The sequence below is a fragment of the Asterias rubens genome, chromosome 10 (genome assembly GCF_902459465.1).
Source record: "Asterias rubens chromosome 10, eAstRub1.3, whole genome shotgun sequence".
NCBI lineage: Eukaryota > Metazoa > Echinodermata > Asteroidea > Forcipulatida > Asteriidae > Asterias > Asterias rubens.
In genome coordinates, this window is record NC_047071.1 from 11927341 (window position 1) to 11953575 (window position 26235).

The following is a 26235-nucleotide window of genomic DNA, read 5'->3' on the forward strand; positions in this document are numbered from 1 at the left end:
AAATCTCTAAGGAATCTATTATTTTTCCTTGAAGTCTTTTAAAACAAAAACAATGGCTAACATTTTAGATTGAACACACTAGGGATGGATCTAAGGGGATTTTCTTTTTGTAGGAAAGAATAGGCAAGGGGTAACCCCTGACAATGCAAGGGATCAAAGAGTAGGGTAGCAGGCCTCAAACTAACCGATGGGATTCGAGCCCACAGAAGTTGCTGTGGTGCTCTGCGCTTTTTGCCGTGGTGCCCTTTGCAAAGTTCCAATACAAATTTACACTTTCCTCATAGAGGTGTCCCTTACCAGAGCAAACTTGCAGAGGGCACCACAGCAAAAGCACACGGCACCCTGGCAAATTGCTGTGGGTGCCGTTGGTAATTTGTAGACCATGAAGTTTGCTGTGGTGCCCTTTGCGAAGTTCCAGTACAAGTTGACATTTTCCTTACCGGAGCAAAATTGCAGAGGGCACCACAGCAAAAGCACACGGCACCCTGGCAAATTGCTGTGGGTGCCGTTGGTAATTTGTAGACCTTGAAGTTTGCTGTGGTGCCCTTTGCGAAGTTCCAGTACAAGTTGACATTTTCCTTACCAGAGCAAAATTGCAGAGGGCACCACAGCAAAAGCTCAGGGCACCATGGCAATTGCTGTTGGTGCCGTGGGTATTTTCGAAGCCTGCAATACTATAACATTATATACACATGCAAGTGTGAATTGACCCAAATGCCAAAGAGAAATTGTCTTTTAAATGACATTTCTATGATATATACACTCAATCTGAGATTCACTCCGATATAAAAAATGTAAAAACTTCTCACATTTGAAAAACAAAAAAAATGAAATATATACTGTGGACTGGAGAGAATCTGTTAATTAAAATATATTTCCTTTCTTGTTGCAAGATGTCTTTTGTCTTAAAAGATTTGGGTACTTTTTGTAACACAAAACACAATGTCCACAGATTTACATTAAACTTGCACCGTTTGAAGATAATGATAGTAGAAAGTGTACCTTAAATATAAGTTGCTGAGGTGCAGTAGTTTTTGAGAAATGAGTAAAACAATGTCAGGAAAATACATTTTTACATGCTAAAGTAATTTTCATCTCATGATCACTGAGACAAAAATTATTTTCATGACATTGTTTTACTCATTTTTCAAAAACTACAGCACCTCAGCGAGTGATATTTTCAGGGAAGCTTTCTACTATCATTATCTTCAAACTGTGTAAGTTTAGTGTAAATCTGTGAACATTGTCTTTTTTGTCTCTTACAAAAAGTACCTAGACCCTTTAACTTGTGCCGTCCATCAATTTTTACAAATATGATACACTATAGCTTACCAAAATTTCAGCGCTCTACTTTAACTAGAATTCTGTACGAACAGAATTCCACAGTAGGCAAAGCCATGAATTTGAGCCCCACTTAAGAATACTGACGGTTACGGGTTCAATTCTCTGTAAGAGATGCCTGGGATTTCTTCTTCCCCAGGACTTGGTGAGCACAGAGAATACAGTTATTTGTAATCAAACAGTGTTGGTCGGCAAAGTTGGAAAAAACGATTTACTGATGCAACTTTTACATCACATAATGCATCTTGTCTACATCCAGTTGTTAGCATTTTTGTCTCATTATTTGGTAGAAAAAGTATTTTGTAGAAAAAGGGACAGAGATAGTTTGCTGCATTTCTTGCCTCCAGTAATGGTGTTGTTCACTTGTGGAGATCGAGGGTTTTCAAAATCATAATACATTCTCAACTTCAGTATGTTCACTAAATTCATTTTATAGAGGGGCCCAATTACTGTCCCATGTATGAATACCAAGCTTCAGTGTGTTCACTACTATATAGCAGGGCCCAATTACTGTCCCATGTATGAATTCCCAGATACAGCTAGATTGCTTGTGTTTGCACCTCAGCAATGCAAGATGAAACCGGTAACCACAGACCTGGCTAAACAAGATCTATTTGCATCTACATATGAAGCTGGTCAAGTGAAAAACATTGCTAGTAGGTGCATTGCAATAACATCACAAATTTACCACAATCCTTTCTAAATTTGTCTGAATTTTCTATCAGGCCTGGGCGACTAGTGAAATCCACTACCAGACTAAATAGGCTTCAATTAGTTGCAACTTCAACACTAGTCACAACCACTTGTCTTATCTTGGATTTAACTGCACAAACCCAACCACTGGGCTATAAAACGTGCATACCCTCATGTATGCCTCTAGTCATGGCGGCACATGGGAGTATTAGTTGAAATTCAGGACTGGAAAACGCAATCAAAAGTCGCAGCATCAACACTAGTCACACTAGTCACCCCAGGCATGTTTGCCATGGTTACCATTGTAATGGAAAATTAAATGTTAACGTCATCAAAAATGGCAAGTGGTAGCCATTTAGAGAGGATTATGGGACATGTGACGGCATAGCAATTCACCTTAACGCAAATGAATTTCAAAGCAAAAGTCACTGACATAGGCCCAAAATGGCACAAACATTATGCATCACAAATAGTTGTGGAAGAGGAATCATTCGGACAAACCACAATTACTTGACTCAACAAAGTTGAGCATTTAGCAGCTATATGAATATGATCCTCCGATTCTTTCAACAGATTTGCAGTCGACTTCATGATTTACAGATCCACATCAATTTCAGATTAAAATCATCACAAAGAACAGACACAAGAATAACAAAACCAAGGTTATTTTTTAAAAAAGAGAAGCAAAGTTCTTAACTTGAGTAGAGTCGAGTTGGCACATTTTGTTTAAAACAGAGAAGAGCATTTTGTTTGACGAGGGTTGGACGTGTGCTATAAGATACTCGAGCTCGCTCCGTCACCCTGGAGTAAATGAATCGGACATGGGCCCTCCGTCCACTGCAGAAAGAAAATACAAAATCAAAACAAATTACCAAGTAGTTCCTCAGAGCAAAGGTGTCAAATTTGTAATAGACCGATCCATTAAGCTCCGCCCCATTGTGTATTGGCCAATCACAACGCAACAAAGGTCCGGCAAATAAAGCCCGACATGCGTGTGCATATGCTGATGCGCGCGACAGAGTTGTGCAGAAAGGCATTGGAGTGGCTCACAGGTTCTTGCTCACACGTGCGTCGTCGCTCGTCGGCGAAGCCTAAGGGATCGGTCTATTGTCAGAGACCAGTATCCACACTTGATGTGACCCAATAATTCATGAAATAACAGACCTGTGAAAGAAGATAATTAACTATAAAAAGTAAAGTTGTGAGTACAACCGTGTGTAAAATCTCTTTTGGAGGAGTGTTCCAAGTTTAATCTGCAAACCTGTCCATAAAGTTTAATCTTAATCAATTATTGGAACCCCCCCCCCAAAAAAAAAGTGGGAAAAAAGGTTGAAAACAACCCAACCTTTTGTTTTTAAGGGAGGGGGGGGCGGGGTTAGACGAATTGAAAACTCTTCTTGTTTCAATAATATAACCAAACAATGATGACACCTAGACCAATGTCAACCAAGCAGTTGTTTCTACTTTGAAATAGTTGCCGACGGTGCTGCGTTTTTATAAAGACTACAGAGATCTCATCACAAAGCTACCAGGCTGCTTGTATAACAAACGTTAAAAATAGGTGTGGGAACAGAACACAGCTTCCCTGACCTAGGAGATCCCAACCCGAACAAACCTAGCCTGAACATCTGACGGGCCCAGTCTAGACCAAACCATGCTCATGGAGATCCTCCCATGACTGGCCCGGGATTGGCCACGCTCTGTAGTAGAAGCGGCGTCTATGTGTGAACGGGGTATATACAGGGCTGTATGCTTCGTTTTTGAAAGGGCAAGGGCACCAAGGCATTTTCTTCTTGGTAAAGGGCATCCTATGATGAAGTTGCAAATTTGTACTGGAGCATTTCAAGGGCACCAAGGCAATGACCAGGGGACACGGAGGCAATCGCCTTCGTTGCCTCCGTGAAGTATCAGGCCTGGTATATAGGCCGGTTTATAGTCCGTCGCGCGATGGTCGGGAGTCGGAAATCTTGACGCGCAATCATAAAAAGACACAATTTTTAGGCCTCAGTCTTAGGATCGCGCGCAAGATTTCCATTGCGCGGCCATCGCGCGGCCATCGCGCGACCGACTATAAACCGGCCTTAAGGGTTTAAACCACATCCTACCTGAATAAGGTTGTGCTCTGACTGTTGCGATGACTGGAAGTGGTCTTTGAGAAGCTGTTGTGAGAATGATGTGTGCATTTGATACCCTTCCCTCTCCCGTACTGGGTCGCCTTCCAAGTGATATAAATCTGAGCATAATTAAGACATAGTCGAGTTAAATAAATAATAATAATAATAATGATGATAATAATAAGTTTAAAATGTTAAATTTGCATTGGGATAAAGAATATTAGTTTTCAGTACTTTCCCAAATTCTGTGAAAAGATCACAGGTATATTACTCGAGTGGGATTCAAAACCTTGCCTTTGCAACTCTAGAGCAGTGTCATACCAACTAGACCACCTGAAACTAAGCCAAACTACTGTTCTGAAAGAGATGGGTTTTGAGAGCAAGTTTGAAATCACTAAGTGCAGAGAAGCTACGTAAATATCAGAAAATTTGCGGTGACACCAGGTAAATACATGTAGATCTCTTTTGAGTGATGGTGGTTCCCAGCAGAACCATTTGGCTATATGTTTAACCCCCAGGCCCAGCTGTTCGAATCCTGTTCGAAAATTGTCATGAGTTCATCAGGTCATCTCAGATCCACCAGCACTCAAAGGGATCTACCTTCATGGTGTCACTGCAACTTTTATGTTTATTTTCTTTCCACCTTGCGAACCATCAAGCCTTACAAACATGACAAAGCTAAGTTATTAACACAACCTAAATTGACAAGTGCAATCTACGGTAAAAATAAGTGTAACCACAGCTAGATAATTATCTTTTGATAGATTAAAATAGCCGAAACCCTTATTTAACACTGACGAAAACATGCCATATTTACATTGTAATAACAATTATCTTCCAGTACGAGCTAATCCACCAATCAGAAGCTCGAACTACTAGGGGATAAAAACATATATGCTACGACCTCTGTTTTATATCCTACTTCCTCTGTTTTTATTACACAGTGCGTATTGTGACATGTCATTTTGTCATTCTCCGTATACGGTCAGTGCAAAAATTACATTCTAAACTTTGGGCGCGTGAAATTTTAAATTTTGTGGTTGCAAGTGAGACTGGAAGATAAATTCGGCCCCGTTGGATATGGGACGCGTTGGATATGGGACGCAGGAGCGCTTTACTTTTCCGTATTCCACTCGCGCTTGTGTGATAACTTATAATACTCGGTTTGCGATAACACAATGTGTTTTCTACTTAGCCGCGTAGATTTTGTTTTTTTGAGAAGTTGTCTTGCTACTTATTTAACTGACATGGAGTAGATTTTGGAATTCAGGACAATACTTAGTTCCAAAAAAACTGTCATGCTTGTAACTACCGGGGCAGAAGGTAGGAAATCAGCTGGGACTACATCACTAGTAGTCTTTGAATTCGGAAATCTACTTTGTGACAGTAGTTTAAGTAGCAAGACAAGTTCTCAAATAACAAAAATCTACACAGTGAAGTAGGAACACGTCGATACCTCACCATGCAATGCCTCAAAACCTACACACTGTTAGTACATCAATACTCAACATATACAACATCAAATGAAAATAGGCTTATGTATACTAAAACTATAAGCATACACAATAAACAAAGTATTAACACAAAGCAAGTTAAAAAGAAGAAGACAATGTTTTCAATAAGAACTCCTCCTTGCTCTTAAAGTATTTTTTTTCAGGGTTTCTGTAATGATTTTGTTGTTGCAAAGCTGCTGTAGTAGACTTCATAAGGAGTTGCTTTGTGGAAAACTTGTATAACAAAATATAAATAAAACCCAAATTTCTAAATTCAGAAATCATGTTGATAAAACTCACCTCTGAGTAAGGCTGACGCCCATAATTGGACATGAACATCAGGGATCTTCCCTGCAAGTTGCATGGCTGGTAATACCATGTTCATACTTTCCTGTTCAAAAAATAAATAAAATAAGGCTGAATGAGAAAAACAGTCTGATACCCATAATGGTATAAACATAATATCAGTGTTGGTTTACTGCTTTTGTGTACAGGGTACATAGTAATCAAAAAAAAATAATAATAATAGCATAGCACTTATAAGGTTTGCTTTATCTGTGAAACATTCAAAGGCGCCGTTCTGAAAGAGAAAAGGCCTGTTGGAAAAGATCTAATGTAAAATGCACCAAGATTACGCGCATCTGTGCTGGGCATAACTTGTGCGTTGCCAATTTGTATGTTTTGATTTTTTGTTTTTACCTGTGGAGAACATATTACAATAAACTTGGTCTTGTGTGGGTTGAGTTTCAACAAATTCAGCATCCTGCTCTGGACCTCATGAAGGCAGGATGTGAGTGACTCAAGCATGTTGTTGTCATCACCTACAATGTTGGGGCTAAATGTGGTGTACAATTGTGTGTCGTCACCAAAGAAGTATGACTGTACGTTGTGTTTACGTTAAGCTTGGGCAATATCACGATATTATCGAATATCGCGAAATTAATTTGGAAATGATTTCGATATCGGATGGATTTGGTTTTAATGGAAATATCGATATATCGCGATATATCGCGATATATCGCAATAATCGCGATATATCGCAATATCGATTAAATATCGCGATGTATTTGCTAGCTGAGAAATCTTGCACCCCATAGGTTTGGAGTAAAAGCAGAAGAATTGGTCATTAGAACTTGGAGTTTGAAGACTGATGATGTCAAATTTCATTAATCGCAATTATATCGAATATCGCGATATATTGTCGGCGATATATCGTGAATAAAATAAATCGATATCGCCCAAGCTTAGTTTACGTGACATGACTTACCCTGGTACTCCCTAATGAGAGGAATATGTGTCCAAGTAGCACCAGTGAACAGGCCGTTAATCTATTCAAATCCTCCTCATTGGACATCTTTAATGTTTCCCTCAGGTACCTCCTGAAATTAAACACAAAATCAAAAAAAGAAAGAAAGATATTAACCTCAGCTTTGCTACCAACATACCTTATTGATACCTCTCGTCACTAATCCCCGGAAAGGAAACAAAAAACCATCTAAGGCAGTGGACACTGTTGGTAATTACTCAAAAGAATTATTATCATAAAACCTTTCTTGATTACGAGTAATGGGGAGAGGTTGATAGTATAAAACATTGTGAAAAACAGCTCCCTCTGAAGTGACGTAGTTCTCGAGAAGTAATTTTTCATGCATTTGATTTCGAGACCTCAGATTTATAATTTGAGGTCCTGAAATCAAGCATCTGAAAGCACACAAGTGCGACAAGGGTGTTTTTTCTTTCACTATTATCTCGCAACTTCGACAACCGATTGAGCTCAAATTTTCACATGTTTGATATTTTATGCATATGTTGAGATACACCAAGTGAGAAGACTGGTCTTTGACAATTACCAAACATGTCCACTGGCTTTAACAAACTTACTTTGCTTCATTATATCTTGCTTGAAAGAACGCCTGCAACCCTTTGACGTAGTACGCTGCAGCTCGCAAACTGTGAGAGTTCGTTGGTAATACCTCTGGGTTTATTCTCTCTAATAATGATAATAACTGGGAAAGAAGAAACATATTTTACATCAATCATACTAGTGATCTTTTTGTTTACCCCCGGTTCAAATCCCAATTAGGTTGTGTCCTAATTGGCGGCTACAGTACAGTGTTTATGTATAATAATAATAATAATAATAATAGTAATAATAATAATAATGATTTACAAGGCGCATTTATCCGGAAAACCCGATCAAGGCGCCTACACACAAAAGGAAAACAGCTGAAGAAAATATGACAACAAGCAAAACATACGAGTTACTATGTCCAATCAGGCGGATATGGGTTAAAAATAAATAAATGTGCACGATTTGCCCTTTTATTTTTGACCGGCCAGCAGTAGGCCTACCAGTAAGCTTGTTGTTTTAATCGGCCAATGGATTTTCCCTTGTCAATCTTTCAAATGAAATAGGGATGCTTTTCAACACTGAACTGGCCAGTCGGACCACTTGAACTGAATTCTGACTGGTCCTCAGGTGTTTTATTTGGCGTGTGGCCAGCGGACCAGTGTTTAGGGATAACACTACTGAATGCACTGTATTTTTTTACCGCGTGAGGGCGCTCTTTATACTATTTTTATCAGTTCCAGGGGTATACGCGATTTGTCCAATCCTGCAGTTTTAATCATCGGTCTGTAACTTTTGTTGCGCCGTAGTTTTAAGTTTGCTGTAGAGGTGGGTTATAACGGCCCCTTTCAAAGTCTTATTGTCCTCGTTGGACATAATGTCTCTGATGGAAATGTGTTCCATTGTTTAATAAAAGTTTTGGGTATGAATGAATAGACCCCCAAATTTGGGTATGAATGAATAGACCCCCAAAGGGATACAAATAGTTTTGAGAGAGCCCTCACGCCAAAATGAGAGGGAACTCCGTCACTTACCTCCTGCTGCCTATTGCCCGACCTGAGGTAAACTATTGCCAGATTCAGTGATGCAAACTGCCATAATTCTGTTTGTGTTGTAATCTGCAAACAAACAAACAAGTGTTCAAAAATTAGAATTCAAATATTACACAACAAGGGAAAATTACCTGGTAAATTTTTAAGTTGGGGTTGAACCTGGAGCCAACGTTCTACAAAATGAGTTATCTAGCCCTATGTCAGCAGTCTCCAAATTAGCCTGGTTACAAACATTTATCTGTGAATTTAAAAGTCCTACTCTGCAATTTGGGCCGTTCTATATGGTTTATCTTAATGTTTATATGAATTTGATTTTAATTATAATTAAAAAAACCAATAAGATTTCAGGTTAAAATCAGAGTAATCACATCCCTGTAACTGACGCGTAGCCAGAGATCGTCAACTAAGGTGTGATCGAGGATTCAAGTTTGCTTGAGGATAAAATTAATAATCATTATCTTGTTCATGAAACTGGAAGGAACGCTAAATACTCACTGCGAGAGCTGCGCTAAACTGTGCCTCTGCACTCTCCATACAGTTCATTGACATTGAGTAGAGACCGAGTAACGTGTGTAGCTGTGCCCCGTGCGTTGTGAGTAACCGAGGATTCTGCGAACAGACCTGGCACGCTTGTGAAATCTGAGGGAAGAAAAAGGCAAAAGAGAAAAGTTAATGACTTATAAAGGGAAGAGGGTTCTGTGAACAGACCTTGCACGCTTGTGAAGTCTGAAGGAATCAAAAGGGACAAGAATTTTTTTTTTTATTAATGGTTTATTTTAATCTGAATAAAAAACAACCAAAAGGTCGACAACATCCAAATTTACAAAGTTTTCAATGACATATGAAGGGAGGTATCTGTTAAGCAATTACTCTTAGAATGTATGGCAATAAAAATTTATTGGTTAGAAGACATACAGCAGCTTTCGATAGTTATAGGCATTTTGAGAATCATTTTACTACAAAGTAATGATGTTATGAAAAAAGATATGTTTTAACCCCCAAATTTGACTCTGAGAAACATCACTGCCAGAAAAGTTTCTCACAATGTGCATTCTCATTCAAATTATTCTACTTGGATGGATATAACCGCTTCACATTTTTTGCCAATATCTCAAAAACGCTACCACTTTTTTAAATGATCACACGACCATTTTATTCTATTATTAAAAAACACAAGACCGCCGGACATGCCCAGTCAAAAGATTAGTGACTGACACCAAGACTGCTGGCCTCGGGCCTGTGGTCCAGTGTAAAGTTTGAGCCCTGAGAAGGCAAGGCATGATACCACCAGGGCCCAATTTCATAGAGCTGCTTAGCACAAAAATTTGCTAAGCATGAAATTTCTTCCTTGAAAAAAAGCAGGATTACCAATCAAATTTCATTATCGCTTGTTACTGGTATTCAGCTGTTGTTTGCTTATCCTAAAAATAACGTGGACATTTGGTAGGTAATCCTGTTTTTATTAAGGATTATTAAATTTTTGTGTTTAGAAATTGGGCCCAGGTCAACTAATTACTTTTGGAGGGAAATGAAAAGGCTTTCACTGACCTCCTGAATGGCCAATGACTTCTGACCCATGACGAGGCGGCACATGACGATATGTTCAAGAAGCATTAGCTGGAAGGCAGACAGGATGGGATGGGAGTCCAAGATCTTCAACTTCTCGATCTGAAGCAGGGCTTTGTCGGTGAACTTCTGGGCTTTGTCCATATAGCCAGCTTGCATTGAATGCATCACCGTTACCTGGCAACCAAAAACAATAAAGTGACTGCTTAAGACATCCTCTTGCATCAAATAATAATAGTATCAACTAGTTTTTATAAAGCACTTTGTCTTTAGATGGGTGTCTAAAGCGCTTTATCGTTATTAACTTCCAGAAAGATTTTTTAATCATGAGACCCGTTTATGTAACACTTTGTAAGGTGCGGCAGTCAGCCACTGCCAGGAACACCGAGGCAAACCCTTTCTCTGATAGAGATAAGTGTAGTGTAACTGGGTTCTTTAATGTGCTTCACAAAACACTAGGGACCAACAGCTTTACGTCCCGTCCAAAGGATAATCAGCGTCTCGCAATAAAAATTGGAGGTAATAATGGTCAAATCACAGTTATCACTTTGGAAGTGTGCTATACTATGAAGGCCTAAAAAGGCTGAGTCACACTGCAGCGATACGAAAACGATAACGATTGCGACGCAAAGAGAACGCAATCTATTGGTTGAATGAGCGTGTGCGTTTTCTGCGTAGAGCAATTCAACCAATATAATGCGTTCTCCTAGCGTCGTGATTGTTATCGTTTTAGTAATCGCTGCAGTGTGACTCGGCCTTAAGAGTCAATATTATTATTATTTATTATTATATTATTACGCACAAACTCAGAATTTAAGAACCTGTATAAAATTGCACCGAGAAGTTTGGGGGTAAACAAGATAAAACCATAAAATTGAGGATGCAGCAAGGGGGCCATTCTACTTACCAGATATACTAATACACACATGTGTTCTTTCGGTAACCAGTGAAAGAGATCTGCAGGGTTACTTGAAATAGGTTCTGCAACAGAAAGAAGTGATAATTGCAACGTCAAATGTTGCGGTATTGTTGCCATTAAATACAAAAATAAAATAAAAATACCACACCATGTGCAATCAGTGATCGTGCACATGCCCGGTCTCAAAAAATAAAATCCCTTCCGGAACAGTCACTGGAAGTTATTCTTTTGAATTGATAAAAAGTGTAAAAAACAGTTGATCAGCTGAAAGTTCAAAACAAAGCCAAGATTGTTGTGTACTTACCTTCGTCTGAATGCAGCATTGTTATTGTCTGTATTGATTGCTGAAGGTTCTTCAGTGCAGTCTTCACACTCTTTACCTGAAACAGGGCATTTCATTTGTCAAATACAAAGGTGGTGCTTTATAGAGAACAAGGGCTGACCTAAATGTACACAAGGACTCAGGCCTGTATGCTTCCATTTTGAAAGGACAAGGGCACCAAGGCATTTTCTTCTTGGTAAAGGGCACCCTATGATGAAATTTGTACTGGAGCATTTCAAGGGTGCCAAGGCAATGACCAGGGGACATGCAGGCAATCGCCTTCGTTGCCTCCGTGAAGTATCAAGGCCATTTAATCACAATTTGTCTGATTTTTAAAATCGGAAATCAGACTTTAGTAGGACAAATATCATGCCTGACCCAAGTTTATGACACAGCCTAGGAAACGGCAGCAGAGGGATGACCTTTTCTTTGATACCTTTGTTTCAGGCAAAGTATTTCGAAAATCTATACAGAGAGATGGACTAAAGCTCGGTTCATACTTCCTGTGAATGCGATACGAATTTTGACGTCACTAATTCTCAGCGAATAATTTGCATCAGTTGATATGTGCTCAACTCCTGCGAAACATTCGCTGCGAAAACAGGGCTATGACGTTGAAATTTGCTTGGCATTCGCATTTGCAGGAAGTATGAACCAGGCTTTATGTGAATGGCCCTGTCCGTAAAGTTCCCAGTAATACTGAATACCCGAAATGTTGGCGAAGGTATACCGTAGGTCATCTCAAAATGAAAAACCTAGCAAGCTTACCAGGGATCATAGCCGAGTTTTTGATACAACCAGGGAAGTGGCAGCCATGGGATCCCTTGTTCAACCCCAATGTATGTTGAATATATTGACAGAGAGGTGTACTTAATGTGAATAACGGCTTACCTGGCCAGCCATGAGGTAGTGGCAAACCTGCAGCACTAAGAAGTAGACTTTAAGGGACTCTTTGTTAGTGTCGCTGCCTGTGTAGTTATCGATGATGGACCCACACGTTGACAATACCGGATGGACCTCGGCGTACTTCTTGTCTATCAGCATCAACTGCAACAACAAAAGACAGAAAGGTAGTTTATTATTTATACATATTTATGTTCGTTTCATTTCATAAGCAGATAAAAAGTACAATGATGCACATTGGTAAAATTATTAAAAGATGCAGCAGGAGTAATTAAAATGCAGAGGAAGGAAATAGAACCAGCTGGAGCCTACATTTAAAGGATTCATAGAGCTACTTAAGTAGAAAACAAAGCTTAACAAATTTGTGCTAAGCATAAATGAGCAGGATACCAGCCACACATCATCAATATTTAACACTATTTTGGCTGACAAACTTATTTTTGTAAGCATAATTTGTATGCATTTTTTATGCTTAAACGGCTCAATGAAATTAGGTCCTAGTATTCTTATATAGCAGGTCCATTTTGTTGAAGCCCTAATCTGCTTACCATTCCTTTACTAAGCAGGAAGAGGGCTCTTGTGTATTCTGAGCCAGCTACCACCGCATAGTCCGCACCAACACCTAAGAGTTCACACGCTGAGATGAAGTCTTTTTCATGTGTGTGGATTTGCTGCAAAAAGGAAAACAAAGCACAACGCTAAACAGCTAAATACAAACTTAATTTATCACATCACTAGCCTATAGTAAGTATACAGTATTTGTTCATGCAAAGCTATTTTTGAAGCTTACATTTACAAGGTACTGTGGTGCAACCTTCAGCCAATCAAACCAGGAACATAGTGCGTACCCTTTCTCTTTGAGACAAGTGCACTGGGCTCATTAACGAGCATTACACAACAAACAGGCCCTTTGGTTTTATGTCCCATCCGAAAAGAACACATAAACAATGGTTTAGTTTCATAGAGCTGCGTAAGCAGAAAATAGTGCTTAGCACTGTCTGCTAAGCAGAAATGAGCAGAATATCAGTCACACATTGTACATGTGACATGGTAGTTTGGCTGGAATCTTATTCTGGTAAGCATAATTTTGTTGTGCTTAGCTTTTATTCTGCTTAAGCAGCTTTATGAAACTGGGTCCAGGACTTAAACCCATTCTCTGCTGATCAGAAACACCAGAGCGCGAGTCCAGTGTTCTTATCCACTCAGCCACAACACATTATCAAGTGGTACAGTTTCATATTGGTGTGGGTGGTGAAAACTGTGTTGTGAAAATGAAGTGATGGTGACGGAGAGGTTTTTAGAAAAGTTCAAAGTTGCGCACAAGTCTTTTATTTACTTAATTGTATAATTTGTTTTTATTTCGGGGGTGGGGGTGGGGGGGGGGCAGAGGAAACACTTACTGCAAGCTGAAAAAGAAGAAGACAGTGCCAGTATGATGACTGTTGAGATATACCGATGGCTTTGCGTAAGATTTGCTTTGCAAGATGTAACTGGCTCTGGAGGAAACAACAATTCACAAACGCAGGTTAATAAATAAGAAGTGATAGGAGTATACAAGTCTTGTAGCAACCAGAACACATTAAGCCCCGATCTTGATCATTTTGGGAAAATTTGATTTTTTAGAAAACACACAGACAAGTCTTCTAAGAAGGTTGGGTTAAGGTTAATGATTGCTCCACAGCTCGGATGCCAGAAGGTGACCCTGGTGTGAATCCCACCTTGGGACTGGACTGTCAGACAAAGCAGAGGGATTGCCTTCGGAGGATTTGGGTAAAGAGAACAACGAACAAAGCTTATAATAGATGTTAAATTTGCATCGGGGATAAAGAATATTAATTTTGGTTTTTACCCATACACCGATGTGTGTTAGCACTGTATACTCAGTACTTTCCCGAGTCCTGTGAAAAAATATCACAGGCATGTTACTCGGGTGGGATTCGAACCCACGACCCTTGCAATTCTAGAGCAGTGTCTTACCAACTAGACTACCGAGGTTGCCCGGCAGCTAGAGGCAGTTCGAATCCTATGTTTTGGCAGCGGGTACCGCAACGATATAATAGATGTTAAATTTGCATCGGGGATAAAGAATATTAATTTTGGTTTTTACCCATACACCGATGTGTGTTAGCACTGTATACTCAGTACTTTCCCGAGTCCTGTGAAAAAATATCACAGGCATGTTACTCGGGTGGGATTCGAACCCACGACCCTTGCAATTCTAGAGCAGTGAACAAAGCTTACTTGTTTTTCATGAATCCTCGCTAACTGGCTCGCTGCTTCAAACTTGACGTCCTCAAATGATGGAATCTGAAACGCATTCTATGTCAAGGAAACTCTTTTAACTCATTGAAAATAAATATTCCATTATTATACCTCTTGAGGTTTAATCATGGCCAATAGTGAGCCAAAATGAACTTTTGGTGCAAGCCTGGAACTACTTGAAGACCTCGTACGCCATGACCTCTATTGCACCTGGTATTGGCCATGGTGCTCAATACAAGTTTCCCATAGAAATCAACATTTCCCAGTGGAAAAGCCTTTTGCACGATGAAAACTACTTTGCCCCCTCAAAGTTGACATTCTATGCCTGCACCTAAAATCTTTCTGTGATAATAGATCTTTATAATTTTAAATAAATAAACTGTTGATCAATCGAATTGTGTGCATTCAAACATGCGATTATAATTACACCATCTAACATAACTGCCAAACACGTGTTCTGAGTCTTAAATGCACTTTATAAACAGTAATTAAATCTGACTGATAAAATGTATTAACACTATAAGATAAGAGATGGTTTAACTACTTCAGGTTTAATAAGAGATAACTTTTTTTCCCGTCCAATCCCCACCACCATCCTACCCAAATTAAAAATGTTAACTTTTACCCGCAACCATTCACATAATCAATTTTTCAAGTGTTTCTTCAGGCCTGGAACTGCACAGAGGCCAGGCCTACACGTACACTTAAGGCCCGGTCACACAGGCCCCGATAACGAGATTAAAAACGATAAAAATGCACGCCCTCGATTTGTTGAAATGCTCCACCAATCGAGAGCGTGCATTTTTATTGTTCTCATTTGCGTTCTTAATATCAGGTCCTGTGTGACCAGGCCTTACACAAAGCCCAAGGTCTCTGTCTCCCCTAGTCTTGTCCTTGGTGCTCCTACAAAAGCTTCCCAAAGACTTTCAGATTTTCCAATGGAAGTGCATTTATAGAGAAAGTGACCTTGCCCTCTCAAAGATGACATTCCTGGCCTGCTAAGCTACATGTAAACATACAATCTGAAGAGATCTTTTGAAGACAAGAGAACTACCCAGATCAAACTACCTCTGATCCATTTCAAGACGGAACTCACATCCAATGAAATTAATAGATTTTAAGTTTGCAACTCCCGATACCTGCAGTTATTTATTTTTAAGGAATCATTTGGGATAATAACCACTTTACATACCAACCTAAAATATTAATTCTAATAAACTTATGGCCTAAAGGCAGTGGACACTAATTGGTAATTTAAAAGAATTAAGAGCATAAAACCTTACTTGGTAACAAGTAATGGGGAGAGGTTGATAGTATAAAACATTGTGACAGACAGCTCCCTCTGAAGTGAAGTAGTTTTCATGAAAGAAGTAATTTTCCATGAATTTCGATTTTGAGACCTCAGAATTTGATTTTGAAGTCTCGAATCTGAAAGCACACAACTTCGTGTGACACAGGGTGTTTTTTCTTTCATTACTATCTTGCAACTTCGACGACCAATTGAGCTAAAATTTTCACAAGTTTGTTATTTTATGCATGTTGAGATACACTAAGTGAGAAGACTGGTCTTTGACAATTACAAAATGTGTCCAGTGTCTTTAAAGCATTGGTCCACAGGCCCATGTTACTTTAGGACCAAGGCCAGTGGTTTTAGCATCAATCTGGGGGTTATGTGTTTTTTTGTTTTAATAATAATACCTAACTGTGTAATATTTAAGTGAAACAAGTCTCGTTCAAATCAAATGTTGACTTTTAATCTGATAACTATCTTTCAATTTGACAGTATGAGATAAATATTTGACAGTATGAGATAAATATTCTCTTAGTTCCTGTTAAAATATCGTGGTTTTTCTAACACCTAACTAACGCCTAACCGCTTAATCCAGTGACTGTAAACCAGTGACTTGTTGATGGGCCGACCAAAAAGATAAATTCAGCAGTAGTTGAAGCACCATGAGCATCAATGAGTGACGCATTTGAGTGCTAATTAAAGAAGCATGATTATTATTTACCACAGGTCTGATGCTTTGGCCATAATCAGCCATACATTGCGCGATAGAGATTTGAATACTGTCTGGTACATTGACATGGTTAGTCAAAAGTTAGTAAATTGTAATTTCTCCAGGCTATAGAGACAGTTGCTATGTCACATGATTCTGTAATCTTCATGACAAGCTTTTGCGTAACCATGTAAGAGACAACGAAATCCTACACACAATTCTGAATTAATGTAGATGGTACAATAGCACCAGGGTTTGCTCTTCTGGAGGTTGCTATACAAAAGCTTGCCCGGAACCATTTGACGTAGCAACTGTCTGTGAGACTATAGACTGATAGACTTTAGTTTGAGACGTTCAAAGTGGTACGTGTAACTTGTGATAAAGCAAGTCATTGGGACCAGACGCTTACCAGACATCATTCAAATCTAAACGCAAATGGCTTTTTGGGCACTTGAGGCCGTTTTTCAATTACGGAGTAATGGTACATCTCCAAGGGAGAAATAAATTTTTACACAGCAGCAGCACTGCCTTAATTCCAAACATTTGCTTGTGACTGAACAAAGTATTGTACCGACAGTAAGTCGTCATTCAAATCTTACTTGCAAATGGCCTATTCACAGCAACTTTGTACATGTATAAATCACATTAACACCCCCCATAGGAAGATATGTGCCCGCCTTTTCTGAGTGTCACAAGGTATTTTTTTATGGTGACAATAGAGACTGTGATAATGTGATAGAATCTGACAAAAGTGAGCAACTACGTGCCACATAAGTAGAACTTGTGTACACTGGGGACAAATTACTTTTAATCATTTTTTTGTGGAATCTCCTTACTCCAATTGTGTAATCCCTGTTTAAGTGTTTTTGTGGGTTTTTTTTTCCTTCTTCAAATAACTACTAATGATATTATGATTGAATTTGAAAGCTAATGATAAATTCAGTCTGAATTCTTTGGAAATTTAATTGTTGAACAGATTCCTTCCAAATTGAGTTACACATTTAAATTCATGGTTACTTTGTGTATTTTGTTTACTTCTTTGGTTTTACTGTTTGGGGTACCATTATTCTCATAAATTGTAACCAATAATTGTTAACAATCATCTAGGACTTGGAAATGTTGTTTTAAAATAAACAAACAATATCATAATATTAATATTAATAATTTTAATTTATATTTAAATTATCATGAATTGTTTTACATATTGAAACAAACAAAAGTAATGAATCGTTCAAGTCAGAGAGTCTATACAGTTCTAAATAACTGCTAACCATCTAAAACCATGTGTTATTTTTTGAGATTGTCAATTCATTTTTGAAATATTCATGCATTTCCGCCATGAATAACCGAATTTGAATGCAGACTCACCGAGTCATTGCACACATTATCAACAACATAATAATCAGTGCATACCAACGCATGCGTGCTGACCTTACAAGCTGACATCATGCAATAAACCCAATACACACACACAGTATACACTACGCGACGTCCGTACACTAGAAAGATATGCACACGTTTAGTAATGTAGCAAAAAGGATACACTCTGCGATAGGGCCCACTACAAATTTGAAAGAAAATAAACGGAAAAAGACATCATTAGTTCACGGTTAGACAGAACATTTTAAATAAGAAACAATTACTTCACTGCGTCCGTCAGTGGCTAGGGTTAAATTCGAGCACAAAGTGCCCTATGGATAAATTAATAATAATCAAACTCACGGCTTTTTCCAAATGTGTCCGCGCTAACTCGACGTTTTTCGTATGCGTGAACAATAAGCTGCCGAGCTGGACGTGTGTTCTTGCTTCGATCCTCGGTGGTGGTTTGAAGTGAAAAATGGACTGTAAACAGTGGATACAGTGCTTGATTTTGGGCGGGCTTGCTGTCCTGAAGCTCTCGGCGATCCCTAGTAAAGACAGGTACCATGAATCTGTCGGTATTGCTGGCACAGACGCCATTTTAGGGTCTTTACTTGGGCCTTCCCGCTGGTGAAATTTTTCACCCGGTTTACGATTTACGATTTTTCTGTCTCTGATGAAGGACGCTAAAAATGACATAGCGCCCTCTTGTGGAATTGTCGGTCACGAACGCGGTCACGAATAGTTGGGGTGACGCTAATTATAGAACAGATTGCTAAAAATGCCATTAAGTTTCACTACAGAATTTCTTTTTCAATTTGTTGAACTCGTTTGAAATACTTATGAATTAGGTTCATGCATTCATTTATTTTCAACTCTGGATAGTTTTGACACAGTGTGGCAATAATTGAATACAATCCCAAATAATGTACCATTATTTATTTGTATATATTTTTTTTGCTTCTTTGTTTTAGTAACAAGGTTGTTCATTAGTTATTTTAGTGTCAAGCCTATATCCACCAAGTTGTTGAATACTATTTCACCACCAAACACATGCATAAGTATAATGGACAGTTAATAATAATTAATTTGTTCCCCCTTTTTTCTTTTGGGGTTGATCTATCATCAAGGTCATTGCACTTTGTGGTAAAATGATAACGCCAAATCCCTACAAGAATTTAAAAAAATATATAAAAAAATAAAAATCGTCCCAAAGATATCTTAGATTTGGCTTGAAATTAAACTGAGCTAAAAATGAAATATGGTCAATTTTTATGTTTCCGGTTGATTGGGTATATCCGCATTGGCTGCGAGTACAAAGAGGGCTGACAGGGGTGTGACCCGTACCCCCCCCCCCACCTCCTCCAACCTCACCCGGCAAATTCATAAAGCCTTGAAACATTTAACTAATTTGCAATTCCCCGCCATGTATTTTTAATAATGTTTCAACTTGCAAAAAATATAATAAAGCCATTTTTTTTACCTGATTGTGACTTTGAAAACCCCACAGGTCACTTTTACCTTGCCCTTGAAACGTCCTTAAAAGCCCCGGGGCGTAATTACCGCTGGGACGGTGGGTCACGTGTCCTAGGCCCAATTTCAGAAAGCTGTCGTATAAGCAGACGATTCGACACTTTTTCTTTGCTAAGCAAAAATTGAGTGAAGCACCACTAGCCACAATAATGCAAGCTTGATGAATTTTTTTGCTGATAACATGTTTCTATTCTGTGCTCAGCACTTGTTGTGCTTACAGGCTTTATGTTGGGCAGTAAGCGGCTGTTAGTATATTACTATGGCTATATTTCCGCGTCATCATGCGTTGATATGTATGGAGTCCTCAACAAAACGCTTAGCAACAGTCGTGCATCCTTAGCCGTAGCCTTAATCCAGACACAGCCAATAGTGTTGGTACCAACGGCACTCCAATAAGGAGGTATTCGGAAGTGAATGTCTTCTATGAATTCTACAATGAAAAATATTCAAGAACCCTTCGATAGCTCAGTTGGTAGAGCGGTGGACTGTAGTTACTAGAAGCTTGTCATCCATAGGTCGCTGGTTCGAATCCGGCTCGAAGGAGGTGCTATTACATTTTATTTTATTTTCCTTGTCATTATTGTCGAGGTAATGGGTTCAAAATTGATGTCAAAATTCATGGCCCTTCGATAGCTCAGTTGGTAGAGCGGTGGACTGTAGTCACTCGAATCTTGTCATCCATAGGTCGCTGGTTCGAATCCGGCTCGAAGGAAGTGCTATTTATATTTTATTTTATTGTCCTTGTCATTATTGTCAAGGTAATGGGTTCCAAATTTATGTCTAATTGCATGGCCCTTCGATAGCTCAGTTGGTAGAGCGGTGGACTGTAGTCACTAGAAGCTTTTCATCCATAGGTCGCTGGTTCAAATCCGGCTCGAAGGAGGTGCTATTTATATTTTATTTTATTGTCCTTGTCATTATTGTCGAGGTAATGGGTTCCAAATTGATATCCAAATTCATAGCCCTTCGATAGCTCAGTTGGTAGAGCGGTGGACTGTAGTCACTATAGAAGCTTGTCATCCATAGGTCGCTGGTTCGAATCCGGCTCGAAGGAGGTGCTATTCACATTTTATTTTATTGTCCTTGTCATTATTGTCGTGGTAATGGGTTCCAAATTGATATCCAAATTCATAGCCCTTCGATAGCTCAGTTGGTAGAGCGGTGGACTGTTGTCACTATAGAAGCTTGTCTTACATAGGTCGCTGGTTCAAATCCGGCTCGAAGAGTGTTCTCTTTTTGTCTTTGCTCGGTTAATGGGTCACTGGTTAAAACCCTGTTCGAAGTCGCTATTACTTAGGTTTACATTATTTTAGTAGATAATTAAGGATTTGGGTTCCAAAATGTATATCAAAAGGTATTCACCCTTCGATAGCTCAGTTGGTAAAGCGGTGGACTGTAGTCACTAGAAAACCTGTCATCCATAGGTCGCTGGTTCAAATCCGGCTCGAAGGAAGTGCTATTTACATTTTATTTTATTTTATTTTCCTTGTCATTATTGTCAAGGTAATGGTAGCCAAATATACGTCCAAATGCATGGCCCTTCGATAGCTCAGTTGGTAGAGCGGTGGACTGTAGTCACTAGAAGCTTGTCATCCATAGGTCGCTGGTTCGAATCCGGCTCGAAGGAGGTGATTTTTTTACGTGATTATGTGTCTACGATTTCTGGGTCACTTCAAATCCTACCAAATTATTAATCTGGGTTGTTGCCAGCCATCAAATTTAAAAGAATTTTATTCTAGTAACACAAACACAATGTCCACAGATTAACATTTTAAACTTACACTGTTAGTATAGAAAGCTGACAAGAAATAAGTAAAATATTGTGCCGAAAAGTACGCTTTGTACGTTTTTTTAATTCTTAAAGATGGACTAACATAGAAGCATTATTAATGGAGTGGCTTTAACAGGCCACCGTAGTGTCGCTGTATGACAAGTGTATGACGATGTATGGCGCTATTAATATTGACCACTTTCAGTCTGAACGCTAGTCATGCCGTCTTTCTGAACATGTATGGTGTCAGATATAAGCCACCAGCAAATACCCGGCAAAAGTGATCGGCCACCTTTAGACCCTAGACCATAGACCAACGTCCATGGTCAGATAGCACAATTCTTTCCACCTGTTTCACGCACAACTAGTCTTCACCTCAGCTTTTACAGTCAGAAGAGGACTTTGCTGAGTACCAGCGTAGAACACCATACTGTTCGAAACGTCAAACCCGTGGCTGTTCAAAACAATTTCTTCACACCCCACATTGCTATATACGTTTATAATCATCATGGCCATGGAGTTAAAATTCCGCCATGACATTTTTTACCTCCATAGTGTAACAAAGTAGGCTAACCGAAAATCGATTATATTAATCCCCAAATGAATCATTACAATCTCTAAATTTATATTATCCATCAAGCATCAGACTATAATATTGTAGTGTTTTTTTTCGCATTTAAAGAAAATGCAGTGAGGAACCTCTGTTGTCAATGTAACAGGCTCAATAACCAAGTATGGAAACAACATTGCGATGAAGATAATGTGTTTTAAAGTGAAACCATGGAGATCTACAAATTTGTTAAAACCAAAAGGGAATTAAACAATTTAACAGAGAAAACAAAACCATACAGTTTTTACCTGTCACATCAATAGTCAATTAATGACCACCTTTTTGAAAGTTCGATTCTTCAAGTGACATAGTTAGGTTATATTGAGAGGCCAGTGAAGATGGAAGGAAGCCTTAATGGTAACTCGTCTATGAAAAAAACATTCAACATGCAAATGGTTTTAGCACGTGATTGCTATTTTATGACGTCAAACAGTAATGACCTTCATTGTAGAGTGACAGTATTCAGTGTTGATTGTAAAGGGAAGGTATACATTTGGCATAACTCTTAAAATTCACATAGCAATACAAACTTACTTATCTGGGCCCAATTTCATAGAGCTGCTAAGCACACAAATTTGCTTAGCATGCAATTTCTCCCTTTATAAAAACAGGATTAACCGAATTTCCGCGTGATTTTCAGGATAAGCAAACACCATCTGAATACCAGTACCAACAAGCAATATGCAACGAATGGAAATTCAGATGGTAATCCTGTTTTATCAAGGAAGACATTTCATGCTTAGCTAATTTGCCTGCTTAGCAGCTCTATGAAATTGGGCCCTAGTTAGAAGTAGGCCTACCAGCAGATTTCGATAGTACAAAGCATTTCTGGAGCCATTTCGAGTGAGGCTAGAATAAGATTTTAGTTTGTATCCCAGAAATTTGAATGTAAAAACACGTCAATGCCACACACGATTCCCAGATTGTGTATTGCAATTACCAATATTCTTACAGCGGGACATAATCGCCCCAGGTCCGATATCTCAAACGCGACCACCATTTTGAAATGAAATCCTCGCATATATACATGTACAGGATTAAAGTAATCGAACGGATCCACTTAAAGATTGCTTTCCTTTAAAGGGAAGGTACACGTTTGGTAGTTACTCAAAGCAATTATTAACTTAAAAACTGACTTGGTAACGAGCATTGGAGAGCTGTTGACAGTATAAAACATTGTGAGAAACGGCTCCCTCTGAAGTAGCATACATTTTGAAATAGAGGTAATTTCTCACTAAAATAATAACAGACTTCAAACTAGAAGTCTTTTATTCCTATCTGAAAGCACACAAATTCGTCCAACAAGGGTGTTTTTTTCTTTCATCATTTTAACTCCGATGACCAATTGAGCTCAAATTTTCACAGGTTTGTTATTTTATGCATATGTTGATATACACCAAGTGAGAAGACTGGTTTTTGACATATATTACCAATAGTGTACCTTCCCTTTAAAATTGCTGCATCCGTAACTAATAGAGTATACATGAATTGTCCAAGGAGGCGATGGCTCTTTTGCGCCTGCATAAACTGAGTTATATGCATCAGCACGCATTATATAGTCACCTGTGGATTTTCCAACGCGGAACTATAGAAACACTTGTTTCATCATGACACATTGACAGCCTTCGTCCCCCTCCAAGGGTTTTCTTTGGGAGGGAGGAAGATCTCGCCAGTGTGGACGCACAAACTCATTCTGTGTGAATATGATCGCTTCGGGAATTTTTCTTTATTATATTTTATTTTAAGATATACTATACCTGTGAAAATTTGAGCTCGATTGGTCGTCGGAGTTGCGAGATAACTATGAAAGAAGAAAAACACACTTGTCACACGAAGTTGTGTGCTTTCAGATGCTTGATTTCGAGACCTCACATTCTAAATCTGAGGTCTCGAAATCAAGTTCATGGAAAACTACTTCTTTCTCGAAAACTACATTGTCTTCAGAGGGAGCCGTTTCTCACAATGTTTTATACTATCAACAGCTACCCAATACTCGTTACCAAGAAAGGTTTTATGCTAATAATTATTTTGAGTAATTACCAATAGTGTCCACTGCCTTTAAAGAAGCATTCAGTCATAATCGACAAGTCAGAGGAAGGCTGGAAAACTGGCAGTGAGTTGCTTTCTATTAAACGTGCTTAGCATGCAGTATTTGAGTTAGCATCCAAGAATGTTGTGATTTGCATCGATAACAAATTAAATCAATATAAATGAAATGGCGTTGACAATTCTCAAAGACTAGTGCCAACAACAACAAATTAATACCAAAACAAACACGCATGGTTCTAGTTTATAAGCAATGAACACAACGTGTCATTTGGATAGTAATTGAGACTTTACAAAACTTTATCCTTTTGGGGGCATCCTTGAGAGGTAGCATTGCATGGGCACTAATAATAAAAACCTACTTCCTTCGCACAAAATAAAGAGACTCCAGTTCCGAACAGTTTACAACAACCGAATACCACTTATAGGGTAGGCCCACTTCTGATAAAAGATCTCATTAGCAAAATATTCTACTGCATTGAATAATATAATACTTTTAATAGTATAACATAGTTATTAATAACATCAAATCACTGTATACGTAGGCATATTTCAATCACTGTGTATGATACGATGTAATAATTTGTAGTCATTTTGTTTACATTACTTTTAAGCCAATACAATAACAACCATGACTTCTCAAACTTGTTCCTAATAAACGCGCCACTCTTCCCCAACGAAGAAAATGCCCCCAGCTCGATCCATGCTGTTCGCCACATGTATAGTCTCTCAGGGACACCGTAGATTGAATTGTCGCTCAAACCACAGCGAGTTTATTCTCGTGTAGTGTTGTGTGCTTCCTCCATGGTGTAAGTAAGTGACCTGCACCGTGCATAACACAAAGGGGAAACCACATGCGCAGATTCACTCCAGTGTGAATCGGCTACAGCGCGCGCATGTGGACAAACACAAGTCACCGTCACCGTCTAGTTTTATGTCGAGTTTACACATGTCATGTCCTCAACGAGTTTACGCATGTTCACACGTCTGTGCGTGTACATGTATGCAATTGGATTACTCTGTGCTCTGCGGTAATCTTGGTCAATGACTGATTTTAACAGTGACATGTTATGTGTTAAAAGGGTGTGGGGATTGGACAGTGATTTCACCTTGCTCTGTGATTTTACTAAAGGGCGGGCTGTAGGGAAGAAAATGTGACTCTGAACATGGAGGAGGTACCATCTCACCATGCCGTAAAGTCTGAACGCTAGATGTCCCGAATATGTCCCAATTGCATAATGAGCTGCTCTTCATTTTGCATTATTTTCTGCTAAGCAAAAAAACTGTGCAGGATACGGTCATATTATAATTATGGTGCGGTGGAATGGTGTGTTAACTGGTAACATTATCCTGGTTAGCATAATATAACTGTGCTAAGCCATGTTGTGCTAACAGCTCCATGGAAATACGACGGGTACCCGTGTGTGATCCCTATATACACTATCCTGCCTGCCCTTCATGTTGTACTCAGCGGGCTCCTTCTCATGGAACACGTACATGTTGTTTTAAAAAAAAAAAGCACTGGACACTAGTGGTAATAACTCAAAATAGTTGTTAGCTAACACCTATGACAGGAAACGAGCAACGGAGAGCTGTTGATAGTTTTAACGACTTGAAAATAATGGGTTTTTTTTTCACAGGGTGTAGTATCTTGCCTGCCATAAAGGCACTGGAATGTCACCGTCACTTTGTAGAGATTTAAACACGGGTTACATGGTCATTTGTTCCCTGTCCAGTAATAGTAAGTCCTTCCAGCCGGATTACAGTTCACCGCTCTACCAACTGAGCTATCGAAGGGCTCTATGATGTAAATGATATAAATTTTGAACAATTATTAACCAATTAAAAGCTAAATGACTATAGCAAAAAAAATTGTTTTTCCTTCGAGCCGGATTCGAACCAGCGACCTATGGATGACAAGCATCTAGTGACTACAGTCCACCGCTCTACCAACTGAGCTATCGAAGGGTGACTACCTTTTGATATACATTTGGAACCCAAATCCTTAATTATCTAAAAACGTAAAACTAAATAATAGCGACTTCGAACAGGGTTTTACCCATTGACCAATTAATCATAATCACAATGGTACCAAACTGAGCAAAGACAAAAACAGAACATCCTTCGAGCCGGATTCGAACCAGCGACCTATGGATGAAAAGCTTCTAGTGACTACAGTCCACCGCTCTACCAACTGAGCTATCGAAGAGCCATGCATTTGGTTATCAATTTGGAAACCATTACCTCGACAATAGTGACAAGGACAATAAAATAAAATTTAAATATCACCTCCTTCGAGCCGGATTCGAACCAGCGACCTATGGATGACAAGCTTCTAGTGACTACAGTCCACCGCTCTACCAACTGAGCTATCGAAGGGCCATGAATTTGGATATCAATTT

At 39.0% G+C, this 26235-nt stretch overlaps 1 protein-coding gene and 9 non-coding genes across 10 annotated transcripts; 6 read left to right on the forward strand and 4 right to left on the reverse strand.

Moving 5' to 3' along the window:
- Positions 1-1221: 1221 nt before the first annotated feature.
- Positions 1222-18534, reverse strand: LOC117295465 (MAU2 chromatid cohesion factor homolog). The gene is made up of 16 exons (XM_033778133.1): positions 18237-18534; positions 18058-18075; positions 14494-14559; positions 13653-13748; positions 12801-12923; positions 12241-12396; positions 11332-11407; positions 11016-11089; positions 10091-10285; positions 9038-9181; positions 8525-8608; positions 7523-7647; positions 6909-7020; positions 5942-6032; positions 4140-4267; positions 1222-2871 (listed from the first exon to the last, which is right to left on the reverse strand). Exons 1-16 carry the CDS (start codon positions 18471-18473, stop codon positions 2806-2808), a joined length of 1791 nt encoding a protein of 596 aa, XP_033634024.1. The 5' UTR covers positions 18474-18534; the 3' UTR covers positions 1222-2805.
- A 1326-nt stretch (positions 18535-19860) lies between these two features.
- On the forward strand, positions 19861-19949 carry Trnay-gua. The gene is given in 2 exon segments: positions 19861-19897; positions 19914-19949. It is a non-coding gene; the product is annotated as a tRNA-Tyr (tRNA).
- An 80-nt stretch (positions 19950-20029) lies between these two features.
- On the forward strand, positions 20030-20118 carry Trnay-gua. The gene is given in 2 exon segments: positions 20030-20066; positions 20083-20118. It is a non-coding gene; the product is annotated as a tRNA-Tyr (tRNA).
- An 81-nt stretch (positions 20119-20199) lies between these two features.
- Trnay-gua lies at positions 20200-20288 on the forward strand. Its single transcript is given in 2 exon segments — positions 20200-20236; positions 20253-20288. It is a non-coding gene; the product is annotated as a tRNA-Tyr (tRNA).
- An 81-nt stretch (positions 20289-20369) lies between these two features.
- On the forward strand, positions 20370-20460 carry Trnay-gua. The gene is given in 2 exon segments: positions 20370-20406; positions 20425-20460. It is a non-coding gene; the product is annotated as a tRNA-Tyr (tRNA).
- A 308-nt stretch (positions 20461-20768) lies between these two features.
- Positions 20769-20858, forward strand: Trnay-gua. The gene is given in 2 exon segments: positions 20769-20805; positions 20823-20858. It is a non-coding gene; the product is annotated as a tRNA-Tyr (tRNA).
- An 86-nt stretch (positions 20859-20944) lies between these two features.
- Trnay-gua lies at positions 20945-21033 on the forward strand. Its single transcript is given in 2 exon segments — positions 20945-20981; positions 20998-21033. It is a non-coding gene; the product is annotated as a tRNA-Tyr (tRNA).
- A 4679-nt stretch (positions 21034-25712) lies between these two features.
- Positions 25713-25801, reverse strand: Trnay-gua. The gene is given in 2 exon segments: positions 25713-25748; positions 25765-25801. It is a non-coding gene; the product is annotated as a tRNA-Tyr (tRNA).
- A 152-nt stretch (positions 25802-25953) lies between these two features.
- Trnay-gua lies at positions 25954-26042 on the reverse strand. Its single transcript is given in 2 exon segments — positions 25954-25989; positions 26006-26042. It is a non-coding gene; the product is annotated as a tRNA-Tyr (tRNA).
- Positions 26043-26123: 81 nt separating this feature from the next.
- Trnay-gua lies at positions 26124-26212 on the reverse strand. Its single transcript is given in 2 exon segments — positions 26124-26159; positions 26176-26212. It is a non-coding gene; the product is annotated as a tRNA-Tyr (tRNA).
- Between the last annotated feature and the right edge of the window lie 23 nt (positions 26213-26235).

Bases quoted from the DNA above. Each gene is read 5' to 3' on its own strand.
- LOC117295465 (XM_033778133.1), bottom strand. From the start codon at position 18,473: ATGGCGTCTGTGCCAGCAATACCGACAGATTCATGGTACCTGTCTTTA. The intron at 8,609-9,037 runs GTGAGTATTTAG...GTTTGTTTGCAG, and splicing joins AGTTTAGCGCAGCTCTCGCA to ATTACAACACAAACAGAATT. The intron at 6,033-6,908 runs GTAAGTCATGTC...TTTTTTGAACAG, and splicing joins TCTCATTAGGGAGTACCAGG to GAAAGTATGAACATGGTATT.